Genomic DNA, 27,423 nt, shown 5'->3' with positions numbered 1-27,423 from the left:
CGATCAGCTGTGTTTATTCGCTCAGTTCTCAGCCTTAGAGGCTGCGGGGGACAGCTGCAGCTGAGATTGGTGCTGCGCTCATCTAGGCGAGTATGATTATTTTCTTTATTTTTCATTATTTTTTTTCTAATCCCATACTTCTCTTTTAAAATAGTGCTTTCTATTGCCCTCGGCCTTCTTAAAATTCCTGTTGGCTAGAGGTTGGCTACGTCCATTTTCCATGGTACAGTTTGTAGGAAAGTAGCCACCCTTTCCTGTATGCTCCCAGGATGAACTAGGGACTATGGGAGGTGTAGCATTAATAGAGCAGTGCACACAACTTCAATTCACCTGCACTGCCCATTCCAAACAAGTGAGAGGAAAAGGAGAGGCTCAGGAGATCACATGGGATGTTACAAGGAGGCAGAAAACCACCATAAGAAGTGATTTCATGAAAAATTTATTACTGAACCACTAAAATTGTGGATGTGCATAGATTATTTTTAGAGGATCAGGATATTGTTTAGTGTCTTTTTAACACAAAATTTACAAATTAAAGTGTAACTTAAGCCCCATACACACTATCAGACTTTCTGCTGATTTTTGTATTCAGATTTACCAAAACCATATAAATATGAGGTCAAACCTTAGGAGTTTCAATTTGTATGCAATCAGGCAGGCCCTTGCACTACATGGTTTTGGTTAATCTGAAGACAAAAATTCAGCAGAAAATCCGATCGTGTGTATGGGGCTTTACACTGGACCCCCTTCCCATTATACCCGGTCCCGCTAACCTGGAGTCCGGCGATCCACCACACTAACAGCTCATATCGACGCTGTACTGGTCCGGGGGTTTGAAATCCCTGCGGATTTCTCTCCTCTTCACCTGCAGTGACAGGACAGACTACACGGGTTCTGATTGGCCAGTGCCACCCATGTGACAGCGCCAACCAATTAGAATGCTCCTAATTGTGCCTCCTGACGAGGTAATTTTGGAGATTAAGCTGCAGGGGATTTCTAAGACCTGGATAGTGAGGTGGCAACCCAATGTCTCCTAGCGGGTGAGCCAGGTCAGCGGGACTGGGGGGGAGGTCCTGTGTAAATTCACCTTACAGATTTTTCTGTAAAGGTGAACTTGCCCTTTAAAGTATAGGTTCACCTTTGTAAACAAAAGTAATAAATGCACACTTTTTTTGCAGATAAAAAAATTGCATTTATTTTTTTACTAGGAGCTTGCAAAGCATTGCAGCCAAGATCAGCAGATCATGGGTACAATTCAGGACTCTTGCAGACTGTCTGTGTAAGCTGTCTGCTTGAGCATTGTACAGGTAGGCACTTACACTGGCAGGAAAAGACAATGAACTACCTAGGGAGATCAACAGCACCCTGGTAATTCATGAGAACTACAAGCTGACAGCCACAAAGGCAGTTCCCTTCATTAACAGAACTCTGAAATGAATGACACCGCCGGGCTGGCAGAGCCCTGCATGGCCTTTTTTTTTTTTAATTGTAACAGTGAGTTAGGGGAGGAGATCCTCGGCTTGTTGTCACTAGAGGTATCCTGTTGGGGAGAAGCTGCAGCAGTAGGAACACGTTATGTGTTCCGGCCTAAAAATGGGTGCAACATGTAACATGATCCCAAAGGTGAACTTATCCTTTAAAATGTTAATGATCATATAGGGTTTACATGATAAAAGCATCAACTGATGTCACAGACAAAACTCACAATGGCAAAAATACACAAAAATAAAGAGTCCAATATATGTGGTCCTTCCCTCACACACAGCGCTGACTGACTACCCACCTTTCGCTAGGATGAAAGCCGCCAGGTTGGTCCTGTGTTTGGAATAGTCACTGTCACCCAAAAGACGGCGGAAGAAATCATAGCTCACAGCCGCACACCTCTCATCGTGAGTTATAAAATTCTCTGCAAGAGGAAACAGGTTAAACAGTTGAACCAATCTCAAGCACCTTCCCACCCTCCTAAACACAGAACTGGACTGTGGCTTTGACAAGTATGTGTAAGGGGAGGAAAGGGACTCGGCTGAGTGACCCACTACAGCTTGAATATGGCCATAATGTTTTAGAAGTTGTATTTTCCAGGAGCACAGTCATGTGCTTTCTCTTAAGTGAAATCTGTGAAATGATGGCTTATAAAAGGCAGAGGTATTTGTTACTTGACTATGTACAGTAGGTGCCATTTAGTGACCATGGACTGATGTAACCAGTACAGGTTTACTTCGGTAGCTGTAAGGGTGTGTTTCTGGCACCATAAGGTGTCTGCTCTTAATTCATCAACAATCCCAACAACCTAATCCATCAGAGACCAAAAATTGCTGTGCATTTTGACATTTCATAGGGATAAGAACTCCCCCCTGCCTTCCTGTAACAGTATTCAGGCCAGGCAACTGGTTTTCACTGCTGAACATTAGAAGAGAGTCAAATGTACTATTTTAACCACTTGCCTACTGGGCACTTTCACCCCCTTCCTGCCCAGGCCAATTTTTCAGCTTTCGGCGTTGTCACACTTTGAATGACAAATGCACAGTCATGTAACATTATACCCAAATTAAATTTTTATATATTTTTTTCACACACATACAGCTTTCTTTTAGTGGTATTTAATCACCAATGGGGTTTTTATTCTTTGATAAACAATCAAAAAATACCATTTACCGTTTCATAGTTTGTTAAACAATTTTGCAAACAGGTCATTTTTATCCTTCACTGATGTGCGCTGATAGGCTGCACTGATAGGCTGCACTGATAGGCATCCCTGATTGGCAGAACTGGTGGGCACAGTTGGGACTGCACAGATAATCAAGAGATTGATAATCAGTGACCTGATTATCAGTGCCGATGTCCCTTTAGCTCAAACCAGCCTCTGTTTACATTGTGATCAGCTGTCATTGGAGACAGCGGATCACGTGGTAAAGAACCGCTGTGATTGGCCCATTAACCCGAAACAGCTGAGCCTGAACGATTTAGTGATCACAGAGCTTGACGCCCACGTGATCACGGATGTCAATAGATGGCCTCCCAGCAAAGTGTGCCTACGCTGTAGCTGTCCTTCAGCTATAGCGCGGGTGTGAAGGGGTTAAACACCAGGATCCTGGTTAAACACCAGGATATATATATATATATATATATATATATATATATATATATATATATATATATATATATATATATATATATATATATATATACATAAATACATATACACACACACACAGGGCTGTCTGGAAGTGGTAAAAACAGTTTTTTTGCTAGAAAATTACTTATAACCCCAAACATTCTACATTTTTTTTCTAACACCCTAGAGAATAAAATGGGAGTCGTTGCAATACTTTCTGTCCCACCATATTTGCCCGCTTCAGCGGTCTTACAAGCACACTTTTTTTGGAAAAAATACACTTTTTTTAATAAAAAAAAAAAAAAAAAAGGACAACAGCCCAATTTTTTTTTGATATTGTGTGAGATAATTTTACGCAGAGTAAATTGATACCCACCATGTCACGCTTCAAAATTGCACCCGCTTGTGGAATGGCGACAACTTTTATCCTTAAAAATCTCCATAGGCGACCTTTTAAAAAAATTCTTTCAAGTTGTGTGTTTTACAGGAGGTCTAGGGCTAGAATTATTGCTCTCACTCTACCGATCGCAGCGATATCTCACATGTGTGGTTTGAACACCGCTTTCATATGCGGGCGCTACTCACTTATGCATTTGCTTCTGCACACGAGCTCGGCGGGACGGGGTGTTTAAAAAAAAAATAAAAAATGTTCTTATTTATTTTACCTTTTTCTTTTTACACTGTTTTTAAAAAAATTTAAAATAAATTCTGTCACTTTTATTCCTATTACAAGGAATGTAAACATCCCTTGTAATAGAAAAAACACATGACAGGACCTCTTAAATATGAGATCTGGGGTCAAAAAGACCTCAAATCTCATATTTACACTAAAATGCAATAGAAAAAAAAAAAATTGTCTTATAAAAAAAATAATGGCCCTTTAAGAGCTATGGGTAGAAGTGACGTTTTGACATTTCTTCCGCCTTGCAATGTTATGGAGACGGGTGCCATCTTCCTCTCACTCTTCTCCATGCCCAGCAAGGGTGAAGATCTCATCACCTCCGCTGCCGACGGCTCCGGTAAGCGGCGGAGGGCACGGAAGCATGGCGGGAGGGGCGCCCTCTCCATTGATAAAAGTGATCTCGCAGCAAATCCGCTGCAGAGACTGCTCTTATCGGAAAGCGGACTGCTGGCCAAAGAAGAGGATACTGGGGTTATAACAGCTAGCTGCTGCCATAAAAATATTGCAGACCGGAAGTGGTTAATTAAACATTGACAGTAAAACCTGGGAGCTGGTTTTTAATATTGCTGCACGATTCTGCCCAAAAAGAGAATCATGATTTTTTTGCTTAGAACAAAGATCATGATTCTTGTGGCGTAACACCTTTCACATTATGCAAAAAAAAATAAAAAATTGGGCTAACTGTACTGTTTAGTTTTTTTTTTTATTCATTAAAGTGTATTTAAATTAAATTGCATTTGAAAGACTAAGATAATGAGTGAAGCCGTCACGCTACTAATTCAAGGTAAAAAAATGTATATGAAGAAAAAGGGGGGGTGATATTCCTCTTATAAACCAGTGCATAAATACATATATATAAAATATATATAAAAGGAAAAAGAGAAAGAGGTAATAATACTCTTATAACACGGTGCATAAATATGTGAATAAGCAAAAAATGCACTTAACCAATAATTTCAGAAAAACGTTATACGTGTAAATATGCAATAAAGTGCTAGTGCATTGCAGCTGGACCTAAATGATATTACACATAATACCACAATAGCAATTATAAATATAGAGTGGTCCTGCGCAACCCAAATGTTACTAAAAAGTGCTACGTGCTTAAAACCAAAATTAATATAAGTGCAAAAAAAATAAATGCATAAAAAATAGGCACAAAGAACAGTCCCAAAATCTTGGTTCAATAGCATCAGATGCGTTCAAGGAATGGTGCAAAGAAAGATGTTCATATAAACACAGGAAACTCTATGCTCCCAGAACTCTCACCTCAGAACTTTTAAAAACAGGCACATCAAGTATATCAGACAGCTTCGCAAATACATACATTTGAAAGACTGCTGTGCAAATACAGTGTGACATATTGCAACAACCACCATTTTATTCTCTAGACTAGAGTCTCTGCTAAAAAAAAAAAAATATACAATGTTTTGGGGTTCTAAGTACTTTTCTAGCAAAAATTATTTTAAAGCGGAGTTCCACACTTTTAACCACCTCAGTACAGTGCAGTTACACCCCCTTCCTGACCAGACCAATTTTCAGCTTTCAGCGCTCTCACATTTTGAATGACAATTACTCAGTCATCCAACACAGTATCCATATGAAACTTGCGTCCTTTTTTCCACACAAATAGAGCTTTCTTTTAGTGGTATTTAATCACTAGTGGGTTTTTTATTTTTTGTGCTATAAATAAAATAAAACGTAAATTTTGTGAAAAAAATGCCTTTTTCTTCGTTTCTGTCATAAATTTTTGCTAATTAGTAATTTTTCTTCATAAATTTTGGCCAAAATTTATACTGCTACATATCTTTGGTAAAAATAACCCACATTAGTATATATTATTTGGTCTTTGTGAAAGTTATAGAGTCTACAATCTATGGTGCCAATCACTGAAAATTCATCACTTCTGATCAGGCCTTCAGTACATCAGGTGTATCTAATTTCTTGAGACTCTAACTAGTCAGGAAAGTACAAATACCCCCCAAATGACCCCTTTTTACAAAGTAGACATCCCAAGGTATTAAGTAAGTAGCATGGTGAGTTTTTTTAAGTTGTCATTTTTTCCCACAATTCTTTGCAAAATGAAGATTTTTTATTTTTTTTTATTTTTTTTTACTAAATTGTCATATTATCAGGTTATTTCTCACACACAGCATATGTATACAACAAATTACCCCCCAAAATACATTCTGCTACTCTTCCCGAGTACGGCGATACCACATGTGTGAGACTTTTACACAGCCTGGCCACATACAGAGCACCAACATCGATGTAGTACCTTCAGACGTTCTACGAGCAAAAATGACGCATCTCATTTCTCAACCACCTATTACACTTTTGAAGTCTCTGGAGTACCAGGACAATGGAATTTCCCATAAAATCACCCCATTTTGGAAAGCTAACACCCCAATGTATAATCTGTGAGGCATAATGAGTCTTTTGAATGGTTAATTTTTTTCCAGAAGTTTTTGGAATATGTGGAAAAAAATTAAAACGCATTTTTTTTTACACAAAATTGTCAATTTATAAGATATTTCTAACACATAGCATGTATATAGCAAAAATTACACCCCAAAATACATTCTGCTACTCTTCCCGAGTACGGCGATACCACGTGTGTGAGACTTTTACACAGCCTGGCCACATACAGAGCACTAACATTGATGTAGTACCTTCAGACGTTCTATGAGCAAAAATTACACATCTCATTTCTCAACCACCTATTACACTTTTGAAGGCCCTGGAGTACCAGCACAATGGAATTTCCCATAAAATTACCCCATTTTGGAAAGCAAACACCCCAACGTATAATCTGTGAGGCATAATGAGTCTTTTGAACGGTTCATTTTTTTCCAGAAGTTTTTGGAATATGTGGAAAAAAATTAAAACGCATTTTTTTTTTACACAAAATTGTCAATTTATAAGATATTTCTAACACATAACATGTATATAGCAAAAATTACACCCCAAAATACATTCTGCTACTCCTCCCGAGTATGGCGATACCACATGTGTAGGACTTTTACACAGCCTGGCCACATAGATGGGCCAAACATTGAAGTAGTACGTTCAGGCGTTCTAGGAGCATAAATGACACATCTTATTTCATTCCTACCCATCACACTTTTGAAGGTCCTGGAGCACCAGGACAGTGAAATTACCCACAAAATGACCCCATTTTGGAAAGTAAACACCCCAACGTATATTCTATGAGACATGGGCTGCAAATAGGTACTCGGGTACTCTGATGGGCTGGAGATAGGTACTCGGGTACTCAGGTGGACTGTGACAGGTACTCGGGTACTCTGATGGACTGGAACAGGTACTCGGGTACTCAGATGGCCTGGTGACAGGTACTCGGGTACTCTGATGGCCTGGTGACAGGTACTCGGGTACTCTGATGGCCTGGTGACAGGTACTCGGGTACTCTGATGGCCTGGTGACAGGTACTCGGGTACTCTGATGGCCTGGTGACAGGTACTCGGGTACTCTGATGGCCTGGTGACAGGTACTCGGGTACTCTGATGGCCTGGTGACAGGTACTCGGGTACTCTGATGGCCTGGTGACAGGTACTCGGGTACTCTGATGGCCTGGTGACAGGTACTCGGGTACTCTGATGGCCTGGTGACAGGTACTCTGATGGTTTGGTGACTGGTATTTGGGTACTCTGAAGGGCGGTGACAGGTACTCAGATGAACTGTGACAGGTACTCGGGTACTCAGATGGGCTGTGACAGGTACTCGGTACTCTAATGGACTGTGACAGGTACTCGGTACTCTAATGGACTGTGACAGGTACTCGGTACTCTAATGGACTGTGACAGGTACTCGGTACTCTAATGGACTGTGACAGGTACTCGGTACTCTAATGGACTGTGACAGGTACTCGGGTACCCTGATGGGCCGTGACAGGTACTCGGGTATCCTGATGGGCCGTGACAGGTACTCGGGTACCCTGATGGGCCGTGACAGGTACTCGGGTACTCTGATGTGCCGTGACAGGTACTCGGGTACTCTGATGTGCCGTGACAGGTACTCGGGTACTCTGATGTGCCGTGACAGGTACTCGGGTACTCTGATGTGCCGTGACAGGTACTCGGGTACTCTGATGGGCCGGGACAGGTACTCGGGTACTCAGATGAACTGTGACAGGTACTCGGGTACTCAGATGGGCTGGGACAGGTACTCGGGTACTCTGATGGGCTGGGACAGGTACTCGGGTACTCTGATGGGCTGGGACAGGTACTCGGGTACTCTGATGGGCTGGGACAGGTACTCGGGTACTCTGATGGGCTGGGACAGGTACTCGGGTACTCTGATGGGCTGGGACAGGTACTCGGGTACTCTGATGGGCTGGGACAGGTACTCGGGTACTCTGATGGGCTGGGACAGGTACTCGGGTACTCTGATGGGCTGGGACAGGTACTCGGGTACTCTGATGGGCTGGGACAGGTACTCGGGTACTCTGATGGGCTGGGACAGGTACTCGGGTACTCTGATGGGCTGGGACGGGTACTCTGATGGGCTGGGACAGGTACTCGGGTACTCTGATGGGCTGGGACAGGTACTCGGGTACTCTGATGGGCTGGGACAGGTACTCGGGTACTCTGATGGGCTGGGACAGGTACTCAAATACTCTGATGGACTGTGACAGGTACTCTGATGGACTGTGATTGACAGGTACTATGAGGGGTGGTGACAGGTCCTCTTTATTGGGGGGGGGGGCAATCAGTATGTTTGGTGTACACTGTATGCGGTAACGAGATGTTACCGCAATCTCCTCCTCACACACGATCGGTGTGTGAGGAGGAGAACCCGGTAACATCCCGTTACCGCGGTTTGTTTACATTTTAGTGATCGGCTGTGAAAGGATCACAGCCGATCACGTGGGTAAACAGCCAGCCAATGGCTGTTTACCAGTGTCGGTGACGAGCAGTGTTCCCGGGGAACACGCCGCCACCGACGTGCACGCGCAGCGCGCTCGCGCGCATGCGCCGTGCACGTAGGGGTGTGACCATCTGTGATCGCCCGTGACTTCATCACGGCCGATCACGTGGTAAACAGCCATAACGAATGGCTGTTCACCCCCTTCGGTGGCGAGCGGTGTCTCCGTGACACGCCGCCACCGAAGAAACAGGGAAGCGCGCGCACGATCACGCGCATCCCTGTTTAAACGGGAGGCCGTCATATGACGGCCTCCCGCCACAATAGCTGCGCCGCCTGGCCGTCATTTGACGGCCGGCGGTCAGCAACTAGTTAATAAACACCTGTCCCACAGTCCAGCAATGCGGCTGCCCGAAGCCACACTCCTCTCCCCCTCCTCTCCAGGCACCATCATAGCCACTGTGGGCACCTGGCCATGACAGCTTTCGGCTTCATGGCCAGGTGCGCACTGCGCTGTCACATGTCCCAGAAGATTGCTGGCAGGTAGGGGCCGCCTAGGGGAGGAGGAGGGGTCGCCTAGGCGGCCAAGAGCAGGAAGTGGGACAGGAAGTCCCATTCTAAACTATGTATCTGCCACCCCCCCCCCCCCAAAAAATAAAAATGACATGCCAAATGTGGCATGTCAGGGGGTGAGGAGTGCTTAAAGCGGAAGTTACACTTTTGGGTAGACCTCCACTTTAACCAGTAAATGTAAGAAAAAGGTTTAGTGTTTTAAGTGGTTAAACTCCCCTCATTTACACACCAAGTGTATTCCTTTGAGCTAAAGGACAAATCATTACAATGTTTATACTTAGTTCCCAGGAAGAATGTTGTGATACTTGGCAGACTGCCCGTTTTTTTTTTTTTTGTTTTTTTGTTTTTTACGGCTGTGGCTTCAGCAGAGCACAGAATTCTCTGCATATAAAAAAAAAAAAAAAAATGGGAAAATACTTTGTCAAGATTGCAAGGGGGAAAAAAATTGCAATAACAATTCTTAACGATTAATCGTGCAGCTCTAGTTTCTATGCAGAGTTGCACCAGATTTTGCACGCTCCAGTTTTAGTAACCCCTACTATGTCTCTTGCTGCAATCTTGATAACAAGACTGGCTGAAAAAAAATGCTAATGTTTTGGCATGTAAGAAAGGTTAACAATATAGTATGTATTTTAAAAGTGAATTTTGTTAACAAGCAAATCACCTGCTTTCACTTCAGCGTGATCCAGGTCTGCAGCCAGGGTGCTGTGAATTGAGCTCTGTGAGCTGGGTGGGAACTCCATAAGAAACTGAAGAGATAAAACAGCATTTAAACAAAAGTCTACTTTTTTTTTTATCAAATCATTTAACATATGCACTTGCTACATAAGCCATGTAATAAATGTAAACACGTACTGAAGTCTCAAGCTGCATTCACACCTGAGCGTTTTTTATGCTCAAAGACGCTCAACAAGCAAAATCCCATTCATTTCATTGGTCCCTGTTCATGCTCAGATGTTAAACAGGGGCCATTGAAAGGGATTGTTCTTCTTGAGCATCTATAAGCTTTACACTACAAAATGCCTAGGTGTATAAATGCAGTCTTATGCCTTATCTTTTTTTTGGTCCTGTACCTCTTTAAAGTGGTTGTAAACCCTTACAAACCACTTTGACCTACAGGTAAGCCTAGATTAAGGCTTACCTGTAGGTCCAAGAAATATCTCCCAAACCTATACGGTTTAGGAGATATTTGCCCGAAGACGGGCACCGCTATCTACGGCGCATGCGCCGTAGACAGCGGCGCGCAGGCGCACTGAGCGGGGCATCATCGATCACGGCAATGCCGCGAGTCTCAGCTCCCGTGCGCATGCGCGGGAGTGACGTAATCGCTGCTCCGGCGAATCACAGCTCCGGAGCAGCGAGACCCACGGAGACCCACCAAGAAGATGGACGCTCGGAACTACAGGGGACAGTAGTGACTTCGCTGGCTCCTGTGTCAGGTAAGTGATACATAATGGACTACTATGCAATGCATAGTAGTCCATTATGCTTTGCCTTTACAGGGAATGAAAGAGGAAGTAAACTCATCAGGGTTTACTTCCTCTTTAAGGTTATACTGCCTACAGGAGGATTGGACACAAAATAACCCCTCCTACTACCAGCATGCCCCAGTTTTGGTAGCAAAACAAAACATGATGAAAATAGAAGGGTGGGACCAGAGTTTCCCCTCCTTGGACAAAAGGATTTTATGATGAGTACTAAAATTATTTTTTCTTTCTGGTCTGTTGAAGAACACAGGATGTCTAAGCCCTTGTACACACCGTCGGACATTCCGACAACAAAATCCGTCAGACTTTGTTCAAAACTGGTGTTGCATACACAAGGTCGCACAAAGTTGTCGGAAAATCCGATCGTTCGTAACATGATGACGTTATTTCGTTACGACGAGACTACGTTCAGGCTAGTAGCCAATAGCTTTGGTCTAGGAATTCGATCTGAGCATGCGTGGCACTTTGTCCGATTGGAATTCTCTACAAACGATCGGATAAAGTCCGATCGGATCATGTTGTCGGAAAATTTTATAGCCCAGCTCTAAAACTTTGTCTGTCGGATATTCCGACCGATGGAGCCCACACACGGTCGGATTATCCAACAACACAGTCTGATCGGACATTTTCCATCGGAATGTACAAGGGCTTAAACCTTCAGGGCACCCAAAAGCAGTACAACTTCTTGGAAGGGTTAGCAAAAACAGCAAATACTAACAGAACCAATTGACAGAAATCGAGGAGCAGCCTAAGCCCCTGTACACACGGTCGGAGATTTCGACAACCAAATCCGTCGGATTTTGTCCGTCGGATCTTGTCCGAAACTGTTGCATACACACGGTCGGACAAAGTTGTCGAAAAATCCGATCATTCAGAACATGATGACGTAATTTTGTTACGATGGGACTACATTCAGGCTAGTAGCCAATAGCTTTGATGTAGGAATTTGATCTGAGCATGCGTGGCACTTGGTCCGATCAAAATTCTCTATACATGATCGGAGTATGTCCGATCGAACCAGTTGGTCGGGAAATATTTCCAACAAGTTGGAAAATTGGGTCCGACAGATATTCCAACGGAATCAGTCCGATGCATACCACACACAGTTGGATTATCCGACAACACGGTCCGATAGGACACATTCCGATGGATTCTCCGACCGTGTGTACAAGGGCTAAAGGATGTTGCGTGAAACTGGCATCAGGTGACCCTGAAATGTCCAACTGGTAGAACGTAGAGAACATATGCACAGAAGACCCGGTAGCAGCCATGCAGATCTGGGAAACAGAGGCCTGATGCCAAGAAGCACTCACAGACCTAGAATGCTCCATAGCAGGAAATGGGGGAACCAATCCCTTAGACCAGGCATGTCCAAAGTCCGGCCCGCGGGCCAATTGCGGCCCGCGGTCCGGTTTTGAACGGCCCGTCTGGTTGTTTAAACATATATATCTTTTGTGGCCCCCTGGCGATCTCCCAGCGCCGGGGCCACAAAAGATGTATAGTCCAGCTGCCTCGGAGGGAGGAGGCGGGACGAGTGCCGTGCACACAGGAGGAGAACTTCATGTTTACACGGCAGCTGTAATAGGAAGTCCCGTCTCTGCCATTGGACGACTGTGCTGTCCATCAAAGGAGGCGGGACTTTCTCTTAAAGAGGCCTTTGTGTAAACAGGAGATTCTCCTGTAAGATGTCTTTGGCGCTCGTCCTGCCCTCCATGGCTGCACTGATGGTAATGGTGGCTGCATTCCTGGCAATTGCAATTGTGGAGCTGCATTCCTGGCAATGGTGAGTGAATTACTAGCAATGGTGGCTGCATTCCTGGCAATGGTGCGTGAAATTCCTGGCAATGGTGGGTGAAATTCCTGGCAAAGGTGGCTGCATTCCTGGCAATGGTGGGTGAAATTCCTGGCAATGGTGGGTGAAATTCCTGGCAATGGTGGCTGCATTCCTAGCAATGGTGGATGCATTCCTGGCAATGGTGGCAGCATTCCCGGCAATGGTGGCAGCATTCCCGGCAATGGTGAGTGAATCCCTGGCAACGGCGGGTGAATCCCTGGCAATGGTGGGTGCATTCCTGGCAATGGTGGCTGCATTCCCGGCAATGGTGGCTGCATTCCCGGCAATGGTGGCTGCATTCCCGGCAATGGTGAGTGAATCCCTGGCATTGGCGGGTGCATTCCTGGCAATGGTGGGTGCATTCCTATCAATGGTGGGTGCATTCCTGGCAATGGTGCCTGCATTCCTGGCAATGGTGGCTGCATTCCCGGCAATGGTGAGTGAATCCCTGGCAATGGTGGGTGCATTCCTGGCAATGGTGGGTGCATTCCTGGCAATGGTGGCTGCATTCCCGGCAATGGTGGCTGCATTCCCGGCAATGGTGAGTGAATTCTCTGGCAATGGTGGCTGCATTCCTGGCAATGGTGGCTGCATTCCTGGCAATGGTGGCTGCATTCCCGGCAATGGTGGCTGCATTCCCGGCAATGGTGAGTGAATCCCTGGCAATGGCGGGTGAATCCCTGGCAATGGTGGCTGCATTCCTGGCAATGGTGGCAGCATTCCCTGCAATGGTGAGTGAATTCCCGGCAATGGTGAGTGAATTCCCTGGCAATGGTGGGTGCATCCCTGGCAATGGTGGCCGCTGCATTCCTAGCAATGGTGAGCGCTGCATTCCTAGCAATTGTGGGTCTGCAGATAGACACTGATCCTTGTTTTGCTTCACAGTTCTTTATTTAAAATTTTAAGTTTTTTTTCCTGAAGTTTTCTTAAAGTGAAGGTGCGTGTTATACGTCAATAAATATGGTGTATCCAAATAATACACTTGAGCTCATCTATTCACCACACACAGGCACAAATCAAGAGAATTCTTGTGGGGAAGTGTATTAGTGCTCGGATGGACACACTTAGACCGAATTTTAATGGGTCAAAGAAGGTCAGGCAAAATGGTCGGCCCTCACGCATGTTCAGTTCATCAAATCTGGCCCTCTTTGAAAAAAGTTTGGACATCCCTGCCTTAGACCAAAAGCATGAATAATGGTCTGTCTGAGATGGTGGAATGGGAAGATGGTGCTTCAGTTTTCAACAGTGGCTGAGAGGCAGACTTGCACCTCACACAATATTTCCAGACAACGGATGGAAATTTCCTTTCAATTAACCAGAGCCATACAAAGGGAAGGGAGTACAATGTCCTTGTGGAGGTGAAAGGTAGAAACTACTTTAGGCAAGATTGTACTGTTGGGCCTGAACAGCACATTGTCCTTCTGCAAGACTAAAAAGAGTTCTTTGCAAGATAAGGCCACCACCCCAGACACAAGAAAATCCACTTCGTGGGAATGAGTAAATGGAGGAATGTGTCTCTAAGGCTACTTTCACACTGGGGAGTTGCGGACGCTGGTGGTAAAGCTGCGTTATATTTAGCAGCGCTTTACCGTCGCTATGCGGCCGCTAGTGGGGCAGTTTTAACCCCTGCTAACGGCCAAAAAATTGTTAAAATTGCAGCACTTTGCAGGCGGGTTTGCAGGGCTGCCCCATTGTTTTCAATGGGAAGGGGCGCTTTAGGAGCGATATATACACTGCTCCTACAGCGCTCCAAAGATGCGGCTTGCAGGACTTTGACCGCCCTGCAAGCGCACCGCTCCAGTGTGAAAGCCCTCGGGACTTTCACACTGGAGACACAGCAGCGACTGTTTCAGGGTGCTTTGCAGGCGCTATTTTTAGCACTTTAGCGCCTGCAAAGCTCCTCAGTGTGAAAGCAGCCTAATGGATTAAAACTGTGGTTCCTGAAGCAGAACTAGATTCATGTCCCACAGGGACATCAGTGCAGCCCCCCCCGATTAGGGCCCACAAGGGATGCCCACCCATGGCCACCAGGGATGCCCAACTGTGCCTACCAGGTAAGCCCTACTGGAGGCCACCAGGGATGTCAGTGCCCATTAGGGATGGCACTCTCTGCCCATCAGCAATGCCTGCCAGTGCCTCCTGATCAGTGCTGCCTATAAGTGCCCTCCAGTGCCACCTATGACTGTCCATCAGTGCTGCTTATAAGTGCCTCATCATCAGTACTGCCTCATCACTGCCCATCAGTGAAGGAGAAAACATACTTATTTACAAAGTTTTGTAACAAACAAAAGAACCCAGTAGTGATCAAATACCACCAAAAGAAAGCTCTATTTGTGGGGGGAAAAAAAATGTACAAAAATTATATTTGGGTACAGCGTTGCATGACCGCACCATTGTCATTCAAAATGTGATAGCACTGAAAGCTGAAAATTGGTCTGGGCAGGAAGGTGTATAAGTGCCCAGTATTGAAGTGGGTAAGGCAAGCCCGATCTACAGTGGGAGCCGGCCACTTCTTAAAAAAAAATACAAAGCCAGCAAGTTCTTAGGAGGAGCACCCTCCGGGTTCTGTGTTTTGTGACTGGAGGAGGCATAGCCTGCCATTTATCTGCCCCTCATCCATTCAGAGAACAAAAATGTAGGACTATGAAAATAGAGATTGTGAGTACAGTGCTTGTCTAACTGCATATCTATTTCTGTGATTTCAGTTGGGCTTTAAGGTTTATAAAAATGTTCTAATACTTACAATTACAGTATGCTTACCTACAACAGTAGGTAAAAAAAATAAAAATGTATTACTCACTTTAGGACAGGGCTCGACAATCCCAGGCGTCAGGTCGCCAATGCGACCAGAAATCGCAACCTGGTGCCTAAGCTGCCACCAGCCCACTCACTATTGATACCCCAGACATTCAGTGCATGAACACTGACTTCCGTCCTCCTCCCTACTCAGCGGCGCCACGCTACGTGTGTGAAACTGACAAGCAATGGAGAGAGGAGGATCTGTCAGATTTCAGCTTGATGTCGGGGTGGGCGGGACCCGGCAACTATCAAACACCAGCCAATGGGATCTGGGCAGGCCGCTACGTGTATGTGGCCCCGCCCCTTTTCTTAAGCAACCCAATCATTGGCTGGTGTTTGATAGCTGCTGAGTCCCACCCACCCGGCCCCCGCCCACCCCAGCTGGGTCCCGCCCATTCCGACATTAAGCTCAATTCTGACAGCTCCTCTGTTACATTTCAGTAACAGAGTGCTCCGTGTGAAACCTGGCAGTGCCACCTGCCAGCGCCAACCAGTGCCATCTGCCAGTGCCACCGCCAATCAGTGCCACCTGCCAGTGTCAGTGCCACCTGCTAGTGCCAACCAGTGCCACCGCCAATCAACACCACCTGCAACCACCAACCAGTGCCACCTGCCACCACCAACCAGTGCCACCGCCAATCAGTGCCACCTACCAGTGCCACCTGCCAGTGACAATCAGTGCCACCTGCCATTACCAATCAGTGACACCTACCAGTGCCAACCAGTGCCACCATCAGTCAGTGCCACCTACCAGTGCCAACCAGTGCCACCTGCCAGTGCCATCGTCAGTCAGTGCCACCTGCCAATGCCGAATGTCACTGTCAATCAGTGCCACCTGCCAGTGCCATCTGCCACCACCAATCAGTGCCACCGCCAACCAGTGCCACCTGCCAGTGCCACCGTCAGTCAGTGCCACCTGCCAATGCCGAATGTCACTGTCAATCAGTGCCACCTGCCAGTGCCATCTGCCACCACCAATCAGTGCCACCTGCCACCGCTAATCAGTGCCACCTGCCACCACCTACCAGTGCCACCTGCCACCACCAATCATGCCACCTGCCAGTGCCACCACCAATCAGTGCCACCGCCAATCAGTGCCAACTAGTGCCACCACCAACCAGTGCCACCTGCCACTTCCAAACCAGTGCCACCTGCCAATGCCAGTGTCATCTGCCAATGCCATCTGGCAGTTCCACGTGCCTGCCAGTGGCAACCAGTGCCACCTGCCACTGCTAATCAGTGCTACCTACCAGTGCCAACCAGTACCACTGCCAATCAGTGCCACCTGCCACTACCAATCAGTGCCACCTGCCAGTGCCACCGCCAACCAGTGCCACCTGCCAACACCAACCAGTGCCACCGCCAATCAGTGCCATCTGCCAGTGACAACTAGTGCCACTGCCAACCAGGGCCACCTGCCTTCACCAACCAGGGCCACCTGCCATCACCAACCAGGGCCACCTGCCACTTCCAAACCAGTGCCACCTGCCAATCAGTGCCACCGCCAGTGTCACCTGCCAGTTCCAACCAGTGTCACCTGCCAGTGCCATCTGGCAGTTCCACGTGCCTGCCAGTGGCAACCAGTGCCACCTGCCAGTGCCAGCCAGTGCCACCTGCCAGCCAGTTCCATCTGCCAGTGCCAGCCAGTTCCATCTGTTGCCAGCCTTACTCTTTCTGGTCAGCCCATAACCCTGATGTAACAGTGTTTCATTGGAGTTATTGACTGGGTGCTCCATTGTGAGTTAGGGATAGGGGGTGAAAATGAGTGGCCTTACCCCGGGAGCTGACAATCCATACCACTCTAAAAAAAAAATGGCTCCTAACTTTTTTAACTGGCTCCTAATTTCAAAGCAAATTTGTCAACCCCTGCTTTAGGACAATGGGTGGACCCACATAAAAAACAAAACAAAAACTCTATTGTGTAGGACAGATACAGTTTATCTCTACTTCTATTTCCCTTGCATGCAGCTTTGTTAGGCTACTTGACTCTCATTTCTGCAACTAAGACCCCTTTCACACCGCCGAGCCTATAGCGTCGGCGGTAAAACGCCGCTATTTTTAGCTGCGTTTTACCGTCGGATTTGCGGCGCATTTCGGGCCAGTTTTACCCCCGCTATTGGCCGAGAAAGGGTTAAAACCGCCCGCAATAGCGGCATTTTGCCGGCGGTATTGCAGCGCTGCCCTATTGATTTCAATGGGGAGCAGCGGTGGAGGAGCGGTAAACACACCGCTCCTTCACCGCTCCAAAGAAGCTGCTGGCAGGACTTTTCCTGACGTCCTGCCAGCACACTGCACCCTCGGGGCTTTCACACTGGAAAGAATGGTGCAGCAGTTTGAGGGCGGATTGCAGGCACGGTTTCTAATGCTATAGAGCCTGCAAAACGCCCTCGGTGTGAAAGGGCTCTTATGGAGCAGATGGCTTTATGATTCAATGCTCACCTTGTACTGATAAGCAATGGGAAGAGCTGTATGGAAGTTGTCCCAGATCTGCAGTTTTGCTGCAGATGTCTCCTCTATTCCTAAAGGTCAGCAGAAATACTGGAATATGTAGGTACATAGCTTTAACTTGCAAGGTTCTGCTCTTACCAGTTATCCCACAAGACTTGTGTCCAAGACTGGTTAACCACCTATTGTTGATTCAATTAGCTACACGCCCAGTCCAGCCAGACCATCCCCCCTTCTATGCAACAGCCAGTGTTTCTAGTGCCAAGTCCCCCAGTGTTCCAAGAAGTTCCCTAGAATCCCCTAGTGCAGAAGATTTCTACCCCCAATGATTCCTCATGTCCCTGGTAAGGATGAGCTCAGGCGTGTTTGCAAACATGAAGTGCAGAGCCCACCGCAAAGCGCTAATCACAAGCTGTGAGACATTTCCCGATCTTTGCAGCCGTGCATCAGGACAAGGTCTCACTGCTTGTGATTAGTGCTCCGCAGTGCCAACTTTCTGGCGGGCTCTGCACATGCTGTTCGTGAACACGCCTGAGCACATCCTTAGTCCCTGGCTTCTTGAGAAGATTGTTAATGTACCACCATTACTTATTCCTGTCCCTGGAATATTCCCAAGACTCAATGGGGTTGATTTACTAAAGACAAAATAGACTTTGACTATGCAGTTGCTCCAAAGCTTAGTAAATGAGCAGAAGCTCTGCTGACTTTCATCACCCAATCAAAAATGCTGTTTTTTCCCCCCCTTGAACGTGATTGGGTATTCTTTGCAAAGTGATTTACTAAGCTATGGAACAGCTGCACTTGTAGAGTTCTCAGTCTTTTTGCCTTTAGTAAATCACCCACTATGTGTCCCTGGCTTCATGAAACTATTCATTGTAACCTCAAGACTCCTTGTGTCCTTGACTTCCTGAGGAGAGTTCAAGAAACCCTATACTCCCAGTGACCCCAATAGTCCTTATGATCCTGGGGCTGGATCCTTCATCTCTGTGTATCATCTGAGGCTGTTCACTTCACTGGGTATATGTGAGGGTTTACATCCACTTTAACCACTTCCTGCCCGCCATATAGCAAAATGACCAGTGGAAAGTGGTTCTGTTATCTTGACTGGGCGTCATATGATGTCCAGCAGGATAAACCGCGGGGTCACACAGCGTGGTGATCGATGGTGTGGTGTGTCAGTCTGACGCATCACATCTCCGATCAAGGTAAAGAGCCTCTGACAAAAGGGAAGGGAGAACAATGTCCTTGTGGAGGTGAAAGGTAGAAACTACTTTAGGCAGGATTGTAATGCTAGGCCTGAACAGCACATTGTCCTTCTGCAAGGACCAAAAAGAGTTCTTTGCAAGATAAGGCCACCACCCCAGACACAAGGAAAGCCACCTTGTGGGTATGAGTAAATGGAGGAATGTCTCTAATGGATTAAAACTGTGGTCCCTGAAGCAGAACTAGATTCATGTCCCACAGAGTCACTGGGAAACAGATAGTGGAAGCTACATGGGAGACCCCAGTACAAAGATCTTAAAGTAGAATTTTAGTCTGTCCATTCTGCATTAAAAATTCTGCATGTTCACAAATATTTATTTACTGAGCAAAGTTCCAATTTAAAGTGGATGTAAACTCGATTCATTAAATTTGAGCTGGGCACATCTATCTGCAGCGTTTTGTTATCTCTCTGCAAAGCACTATGTCCCATAGCTTTCTCCTGCCTGTTCTTCTGTTATCAGCCTGATAACCTCTGACAAGTTCTCCATCAATTGTGATAAAAGCAGCCAGAGTTTTGTGTTGGGGAGGAGGCTATAAATAGATTAGCAGAGTACTGAACAATTCAACTAACAGATCTGAAAGTCTCTACCTATGAGGAGAGGGGGTGTGTGCTTTTCCTCCAATCAGTTGTCTTGGCTGTATGCCCAGACTTCACTGCAGTGCTGAACAGTAAGAGACAATCTCCTAACTTCTTCTTTTTTTTTTTTTTTATAAAGCATTTTATTGGGAAGTAAAAACAAAAAGGGAACAATACAAGCTAAGAAGGAAATGAGTAACTAATAAAAAAAAGATGGACCATCCAGTCTTACAGAAACAAGCATCTTCAAGGCAAAGACAGCTAAATTCGCATACATCTAGTGAAGTTAGTAGATATACATTAACATTTACATTTACAAGCAAGGCGATATAGTCAAATCACAATCTCCCAGAAATCAGATGAAACAGCCTAATCACAACTAAGGACCCAGGAAGGGAGGATCTATACGCCCATTACCATAGAAAAATGTCGTGTGGTATCTAGATTCGATATGCTTTCAATGTTTCCTAAACAAAAAAAAAAAAAAAAAAACACCTAGGGCCCGGGACTCTGATAGCCCATGGAGGTTATGTGGGGCTCGTAGTGTATGTATACTGTATAATGCTGATAGCGCATATTTCAACTTATTCCATTGAGGACATTTAGTTGTCGCCAATAGGGTGGTCTTCATACGGATTGTGATCTATTAATCCAAGTTTCTGCAGGTTATATGATAAGTTGTATGGCTCGGTAATCTGAGGGATGAACGGTCCAAAGAAGGTGTGGGGTAAAGGGGGACCGAGAAAGATAGGGTTAGCCTCGAAACAGAAAAGGGGTATGGGAAGGGAAAGAAAGGAGGAGAGAAAGGGAAAGAAAGGAGGAGAGAAGGGGAAAGAAAAAAAAAAAAGGGGGGGGACAATCTCCTAACTTCTAAACAGTATACAGAGATGAAGACAGCAGCTATACATGTAAAACTTGTGTAGGGAGATTTGTTTCATCTCTGTGTATCATCTGAGGCTGTTCACTTCACTGAGTATATGTGAGGGTTTACATCCACTTAACCACTTCCCGCTCACCATATTGCAAAATGAAAGCTGGAAAATGGTTGTTATCCTTACTGGGAGTCATATGATGTTCAGCAGGATAAGCTGCAGGAGCGCGCGGCGTGTCGATCGGTGGTGTGTCTCTCTGACACACCCCATTTCCGATCGAGGTGAAGAGCATCTGACATAGACTCTTTTACCATGTGATCAGCTGTGTCCAATCACAGCTGATTACAGTGTAAACCAGAAAAGCCGTGTATGAGTATGATTACGAGTGCCCATCAGTGCTGCATATAAGTGCCTCATCATCCGATCCTTCTTGTCCTAGTGTCTGTCTGCAAGTATCTCCCAGTACCTTTCAGTGTGATACAAAAAAGACGCCACTTGCACCCATCTATAGCTGGCTATTAGTAAGAAGCATTGGAAGGATAACAACGGGTATAAACAAGGTTAAGGATAAATTCAAGGAAAAAAACAAGCTTAAGTTACCGACCATGTTGTCTGCAGGCTGGTTGGTAATTTAAGCTTGGTATTTTCCTCGGATTTATCCTTGGCCTTGTTTATACCTTTCGATGTGATCTCTGTACCCCCAGAGTCTAAAGTCTTCCAGCCTGTTTCCAGTGATGCTCAGTGTTTTCCGGCTTTCAGCATATATCATTGCACCTGTTGTGTCCTTTGAGCATTCCAGTGTTCATGTGCCTCTGTTTTTGTTGTGTACTTTTGCCAGCTTTCAGCCTTCCAGTCCCTCTTCTATCTGCTCTTCCTTAGCATCACCTGTCTGCAGTTTGCTTCAGTGTCTACAAGTGTATTTCTAGCCTTTATGTTGCTTTGTGTCCCTGTGCACCTTTTACCTGCTCCTAGAGATTACTGCTGGTCTCTTTGCACTCACTCCATGTTCGGGTGGCCACATCATCCCTTTAATCCAGGACACACATTAATTACACAGGTTCTGTGGCTGATTAAGGTGATAATTAAATTCACTTGGTGCCTTATCTGCATTAAATCAGCCTCAGAACCTGTGTAATTAATATGTGTCCTGGATTAAAGGGATTTAGTTGCAACCCTACTCCATGTTGGCTGTGTGTCGCAGTGTACCTGTGTTTTCATGCAGACCTTCCAACTTGAGCTGTACTTCCTACTGTCCTGTCATCCCTGTGCCTCAGTGCTGCATAGTATGTTTTCTGCTTGGTGCCCCTGTGCACCGCTACCTGTTCATAGCAGTGTGCTCTCAGTGTCTAGTCTGTTTCTTGTTCAGAAATTCTTATCCGTATATCAGTCCTTAGTTGCCTGTAGCTGCCTGCTCGGATGAGTCCAAGAACTACAATGTGGGGATAGTCTGATGCGCAACACATCTCTACTAGAGATGGGCTCGGGCATGTTCGATATCCCACATGCCCGATCCCGCCAGGAAGCCAACACTGCACACCGGTAATCACAGGCAGCGAGACATTTCCCGATCTGTGCAGCTGCGGACCAGGAAATGTCTCACTGCCTTTGATTAACAGTGCAGTGTCGGCTTCCTATCGGGATCGGGCGTGTGGGATTTCAAACACGCCCGAGCCTATTGCTAATCTCCACCTTTGGGAGCTATGGAGAAGACCAGTTGGTTCTTTGGACTCTACACCATAACCTTTCCAAGGGCCCTTCATCTTCACTGAACATGCGGGCCTGCTGTGTTCTTCCCAGACAGTATCAATAAGTATTTTTCCTGTCCTAGACTCCTTATGTACCTCAACTGTATCCTGTGTACCTGCATTCTCTGAGACCTTTGTGCACCTCAAGTGTTCCTGTAAGCCAGGCATGCTCAATCCATGCCGCGGTCTGATGTGGCCTTCAAACTATGGCAACCCACACAGCCTCCTTTGGGTGCACACTGCTCTGCTGAATGACTGCCGGTCCTCCATAATCCCGGCGACTGTCACACCCGCTATTGCAGCTGGTTCCCTGCTCTTCTCTTTCTTTCCTAACATACATACACAGGGAGAGGAACGGTATTACTTTGATTGGCGAAAACATTTTTGTCATAATTTTCATCAGCAGCTACGCTTGTAAAGCTTGTGAGTTCTTCCTCTCCCAGCAAGCAAGGTAGTGACCGTAGTGTGCTTAGTGGTGTGGCGTGCTTAGCACTGTCCAGCATTATAAGTCTCCTCAGATGACCATCCAGAGCACTGTGCATTACAGTCTTCCTCAGCCACCCAGCGTACTGTGTAGCATTACAGACCTCCTCAGACTCCCATCCGGAGCACTGTGCATTACAGGCCTCCCGAGTCCCGACAATTCAGAGGACCAAAGCACTGTGCATTACAAGCATCCCCAGACCGCCCAGAGAAATGTGTAGCATTCCAGGCCTTCTCAGGCCACCGTTAAGAGAACTGTGTAGCATTACAGGCCTCCTCTGATCACTGTCCAGAGCACTGTGCATTACAGGCCTCCACCAACCATCTTCCATAGCACTGTGTGCATTACAGGCCTCCTCAGACCACCGTCCAGAGCTTGTTTAGTTTGTTCAAACCTTAAAGAGGAAGAAAATTCTACTACTGAATTCTACCTATAGGTAATACTATAATAAAGCTTACCTATAGACTATAATAAAGCTTACCAAAATATTTCCTAAACATGCACCGTTTATGAGATATTTATTGTACATGCAGCCAGTGAAATCACTGGCGCATGAGCCCTGTGCCGTGACCGGGAGTGATGTAATCGCATCCACTCACAGCGCCGGAGCCAGTGAACCCGGAAGATGTCAGCCATCTCAGCGATGTGCGGGCACCGTATTTCAGAATGAGCTAGGATGCGATGCATCTTAGCTCATTATGCCTTTGGCCTATAGGTTGTTTTTTTTCCCCAAGAGTTTACAACATGCAAGGAAATTCACAGCTATGAATAAGCACCTGCCTTGATGGTGTGAAACATGTTAGTGTTTTTTATCCTTGCTGTATTTTGTTTTGTTTTTTCTTGCATATGGTTGCATATTGGGCCGCACCCACACCTGAAGAGGGAGGAGATCGTTGGAATCAGACACCTGGAGCAGGTCTCTTTTTTGCTATAAATAACAACATATTACACTTTTTTTACGGCAGGGGTATATAATGAGTTTAAAAAATTGGAGAAAATTGCTTTAAGTGGTTGTAAACCCACTTTAAATATAAAAAAACGAAAAACATCTGCCAGACAAAGGCATAATGAGCTAGTATGCATAGCATACTAGCTCATTATGTTATACTCACCTGAGATCGAAGCCCTCGCTGCGGTGCCGATACGCAGCACCGGCCGGCGACATCACTCCAGGGGGTTACTTCCGGGTATCTCGGCTCTGGCCCTGTGATTGGCCGAAGCAGCGATGACGTCACTGTGTTCGGTGGCGGCACACTCACTGAAACAACAGCACATACGTGCCATTGCTTCAGCTTGTGTCAGTGCGCATGTGCCGATGACGTCGGCACATGCAAATACAAGTGATATCTCCTAAGCCGTGCAGGTTTAGGAGATATCCTGGGTAGCTACAGGTAAGCCTTATTATAGGCTTACTTGTAGCACAAAGTGGTCTGTAAGGGTTTATAACCACTTTAAATAATGCATTACAATTGAACTAAATCCATTCGATTTTAGTTGACTAAAAACGTACTGCAGGTTTTAGTCTACTAAAACAACTGGAGATGACTAAAATACGACTAAAATGGCATTTTAGTAAAAAGACTATGACTGACACTGAATTGAAATTTGATGCCAAAATTAACACTGGAGAGGAGCCTTCAGTCGAGTGGTTTGCATCTATACAGGGGTTTTGAAGGTGGATGCTCACTGCTGTGTGATGAGCTTGGCATCATTCTTGTAGGATGTGAGTGCATTATGTGTCATTTTATCTTTGCTTAATAAAGACGTTTTTTGCACTTCCCTAGTCCTTTTTTTTTTTTTTTTTATTAGACTGTCCAAAGCCCTTTTTTTGGCAATTCAAATGATGGCTGCAAAGACCCTGATATAGTGATATAGTGAAGGCTGCAACACTGGTTCTGAGCTTCTTTGGCTGGCCACACGCGAGAGCTGAATTAATAGTGATCTGGTTGATAAAAAAAAATTGCATTTTTGTGACTGAACCACTTCAGCCCGGAAGGATTTACCCCCTTAATGACCAGGCCATTTTTTGAGATGCGCACTGCGTTAGCTTAACTGACAATTGTGCGGTCATGCGACGCTGTACCCATTTTTTTTACATTGTACCCCTACTCATTCACCAAATAAAAGTGTCAAAAAGAAATAAAAACACAGAGACAGTTTTTGACAATTATTACTTTAAAAAAAAATAATAATATCCCCCGGTGTAGATCCATCGTGAATCACGACATCCGCCAACACTACCGGACCCAAAAAAAGAATAGCGACAATTTTGAAAAACAAAATATATATATATTTACTTTCTGCTATAAAAAATAAAAAAAAAATAATTTATTCATCAGTTTAGGCCAATATGTATTATGCTACATATTTTTGGTAAAAAAAAAAAAATCCCGATAAGCATATATCGATTAGTTTGCACAAATGTTTTGGCGTCTACAAAATAGAGGATAGATATAGGGACTTTAATTATTTTTTTTAATGGTAATGGCAGCGATCTACAATTTTTAGCAGGGCTGGGACATTGCAGAGGACAAATGTGACACTAAGTGACACTTTTTGGGGACCAGTGACACCAATACAGTGATCAGTGCTGAAAAAAATGCTCTGATCACTGTATAAATGACACTGGCAGGGGAGGGGTTAACACTAGGGGGCGATCAAAGGGTTAACTGTGTTCCCTCAGTGTGTGTTCTAACTGTGTGGGGGATGGGCTCACTGGGACAACACAGAGATCTCTGTTCCTGATTACTAGGAACAGACCATCTGTGTTGTCCCCCGTCAGAACGGGGATCTGCCTTGTTTACATAGGCAGATCCCGTTCTGCCTCTCTGTGGAGTGATCGCGGGTGGCTGGCAGACAGTCTATGGGACCTACGCGCACGTGCTTCCCTGGCGTGCAGCGGGCGCTCCCACAGTATCTCATGCACACAAGTATGTTGTTTCGCGCAATAGAGCTGCTCTGCTGCAGATATATGTGGTGGGCGGTCTCTAAGTGGTTAAACAGTGAATAAGCATCCAACAGGGATTGGTCCCACAGAAAACGATGATCCTGAGTGTTGTTAAAAATCTTTATTATACTAGTCAATAGGGGTGCAATGGATCGTCACAGATCCGTGATCCGAACACCCCGTGGCTTCGGCCTAGTTCTGGAGCAGCGGCCATCTTGGTGCACCCGTCTGCTGTTTACAATGTGATCGCTCCTTCAAATGACGGAGCGATCACTTGTAAACAAAGCGGCGTCATGGTGACGCCGGTTCCTCTCTCCCCTCTGTGTACAGATCTGTACAGTGGAGGGGAGAGATCGGATGGCAGCAGCACTGTGGGCTCATCTGTAGTGCCCACAGCACTGCTCTGTGACAATTGCAGTCACAGCCATCCCTCTATACTCTGCCAATACCCTGCCATACTCGGCGATACCCAGCCATGCTCAGCCAATATTACAGTGGGGGAGATGACGTGGATATTACAGTGGGGGAGATGTATATTACAGTGGGGACTATATGGTGGTGGAATTTTCACAGGTTTTTGCAAATTTTATTATTATTTGCTGATCCGAAAAATGATCCGATCCGTGACTCTGATCTGAGGAACGATCCGATCCTTGAGTTTTTTGATCCATTGCACCCCTACTAGTCAAAATAAACAAAATTAAATTCTGAACCATTTATTTCATTGTGGCCGATGACTGGTTACCAAATCACTTAAGTGGCCCTTCCTGTAAGCTCAGCATCCCACTGCTGCTAAGATACTACTGTACTCCTGTCTTCCTGTGAGCTCTGAACCCCAGTGCATTAAAGTGATTCTAGTACTCTGTGTCCTGCCTGTCTGTAAGACCAGCACCTCATTCCTGTAAGTCTAGTATTCTGCATTTTCCTGGATCCTTGACTCTTGGTTTCCCTGCATTGGGTCAATTGTATCATGTGTGCGTTCTCACAGCAGGCTGCACGGAGGGTGCATTTGTCACAGAAGTTGGAATAAATACTTGTAAATTCAGGATGTATCTTTGCGATACATCAGCAGTTCTGGACACAAACTCAAACACCTCAGGATCTTATGGATATATGTTGTCATGAGGGAAACATCATGCCAGGTAAAGGATGCACAGAAGTCAAAGTGGCAAAATGCTGCCACACACTAAAATTCCAGCAGCCTGCATTTTTGTAATTCACTACAACGAAGCAGAGCGAAATCTGATTTGTCCTTTTATATCCAATCAGGTCTTGTTGCAGATTTCCTGCAATGCTTCACTGCACTGTACTATTAGGAACTACGTAGATGTGAATATAAGTACACCTTAAGTAACCATGGCCCACGGAAAACCCTCAACCTCCTTCTCAAAACCACCTACACAAAACCAACCTCAGCTTTGCACTGGTCTCTGATGCTGTGGCCTACTCTGGGTCATGCCACTTTTCTTTCTCATGTGAGATGGCTATTTGTAATGACACGGATCACCCAGTCCATTTGTAGGACTGAAAGGGAGATGGGTTATCCAATGTGCGGTATGAGAGGTCCCGGGACATGTGCAATTCGCAAAATGAAAGTGCTCCAGACTCCATATAATCTAGGCAGAAATCAAGTTCATCAAAAGACCAACTAAAAGGCTGAGCAGTCCTCATGTACATCCCTTAAAGTGGAACTACGCTTCATCTGAGCATTTTAAA

At 45.7% G+C, this 27,423-nt stretch overlaps 1 protein-coding gene across 2 annotated transcripts in view; it reads right to left on the bottom strand.

Moving 5' to 3' along the window:
- LOC143981747 (adenosine deaminase domain-containing protein 1-like) overlaps positions 1-27,423 on the bottom strand; it is a 73,347-nt gene that overhangs the window by 27,148 nt on the left and 18,776 nt on the right. For both annotated transcript variants that reach the window (XM_077479810.1, XM_077479821.1), the window contains exons 3-4: positions 9,919-10,003; positions 1,784-1,906 (exon numbers count right to left, since the gene is read on the bottom strand). In XM_077479810.1, the coding sequence (XP_077335936.1) occupies positions 1,784-1,906; positions 9,919-10,003 (208 nt within the window). The remainder of the gene's footprint in view (positions 1-1,783; positions 1,907-9,918; positions 10,004-27,423) is intronic.

The sequence above is a fragment of the Lithobates pipiens genome, unplaced genomic scaffold (assembly GCF_037356315.1).
Source record: "Lithobates pipiens isolate NorthernLeopardFrog02 unplaced genomic scaffold, aLitPip1_a1.2 Scaffold_1, whole genome shotgun sequence".
Taxonomy (NCBI): domain Eukaryota; kingdom Metazoa; phylum Chordata; class Amphibia; order Anura; family Ranidae; genus Lithobates; species Lithobates pipiens.
This window is presented reverse-complemented; position numbering and strand designations above follow the sequence as displayed.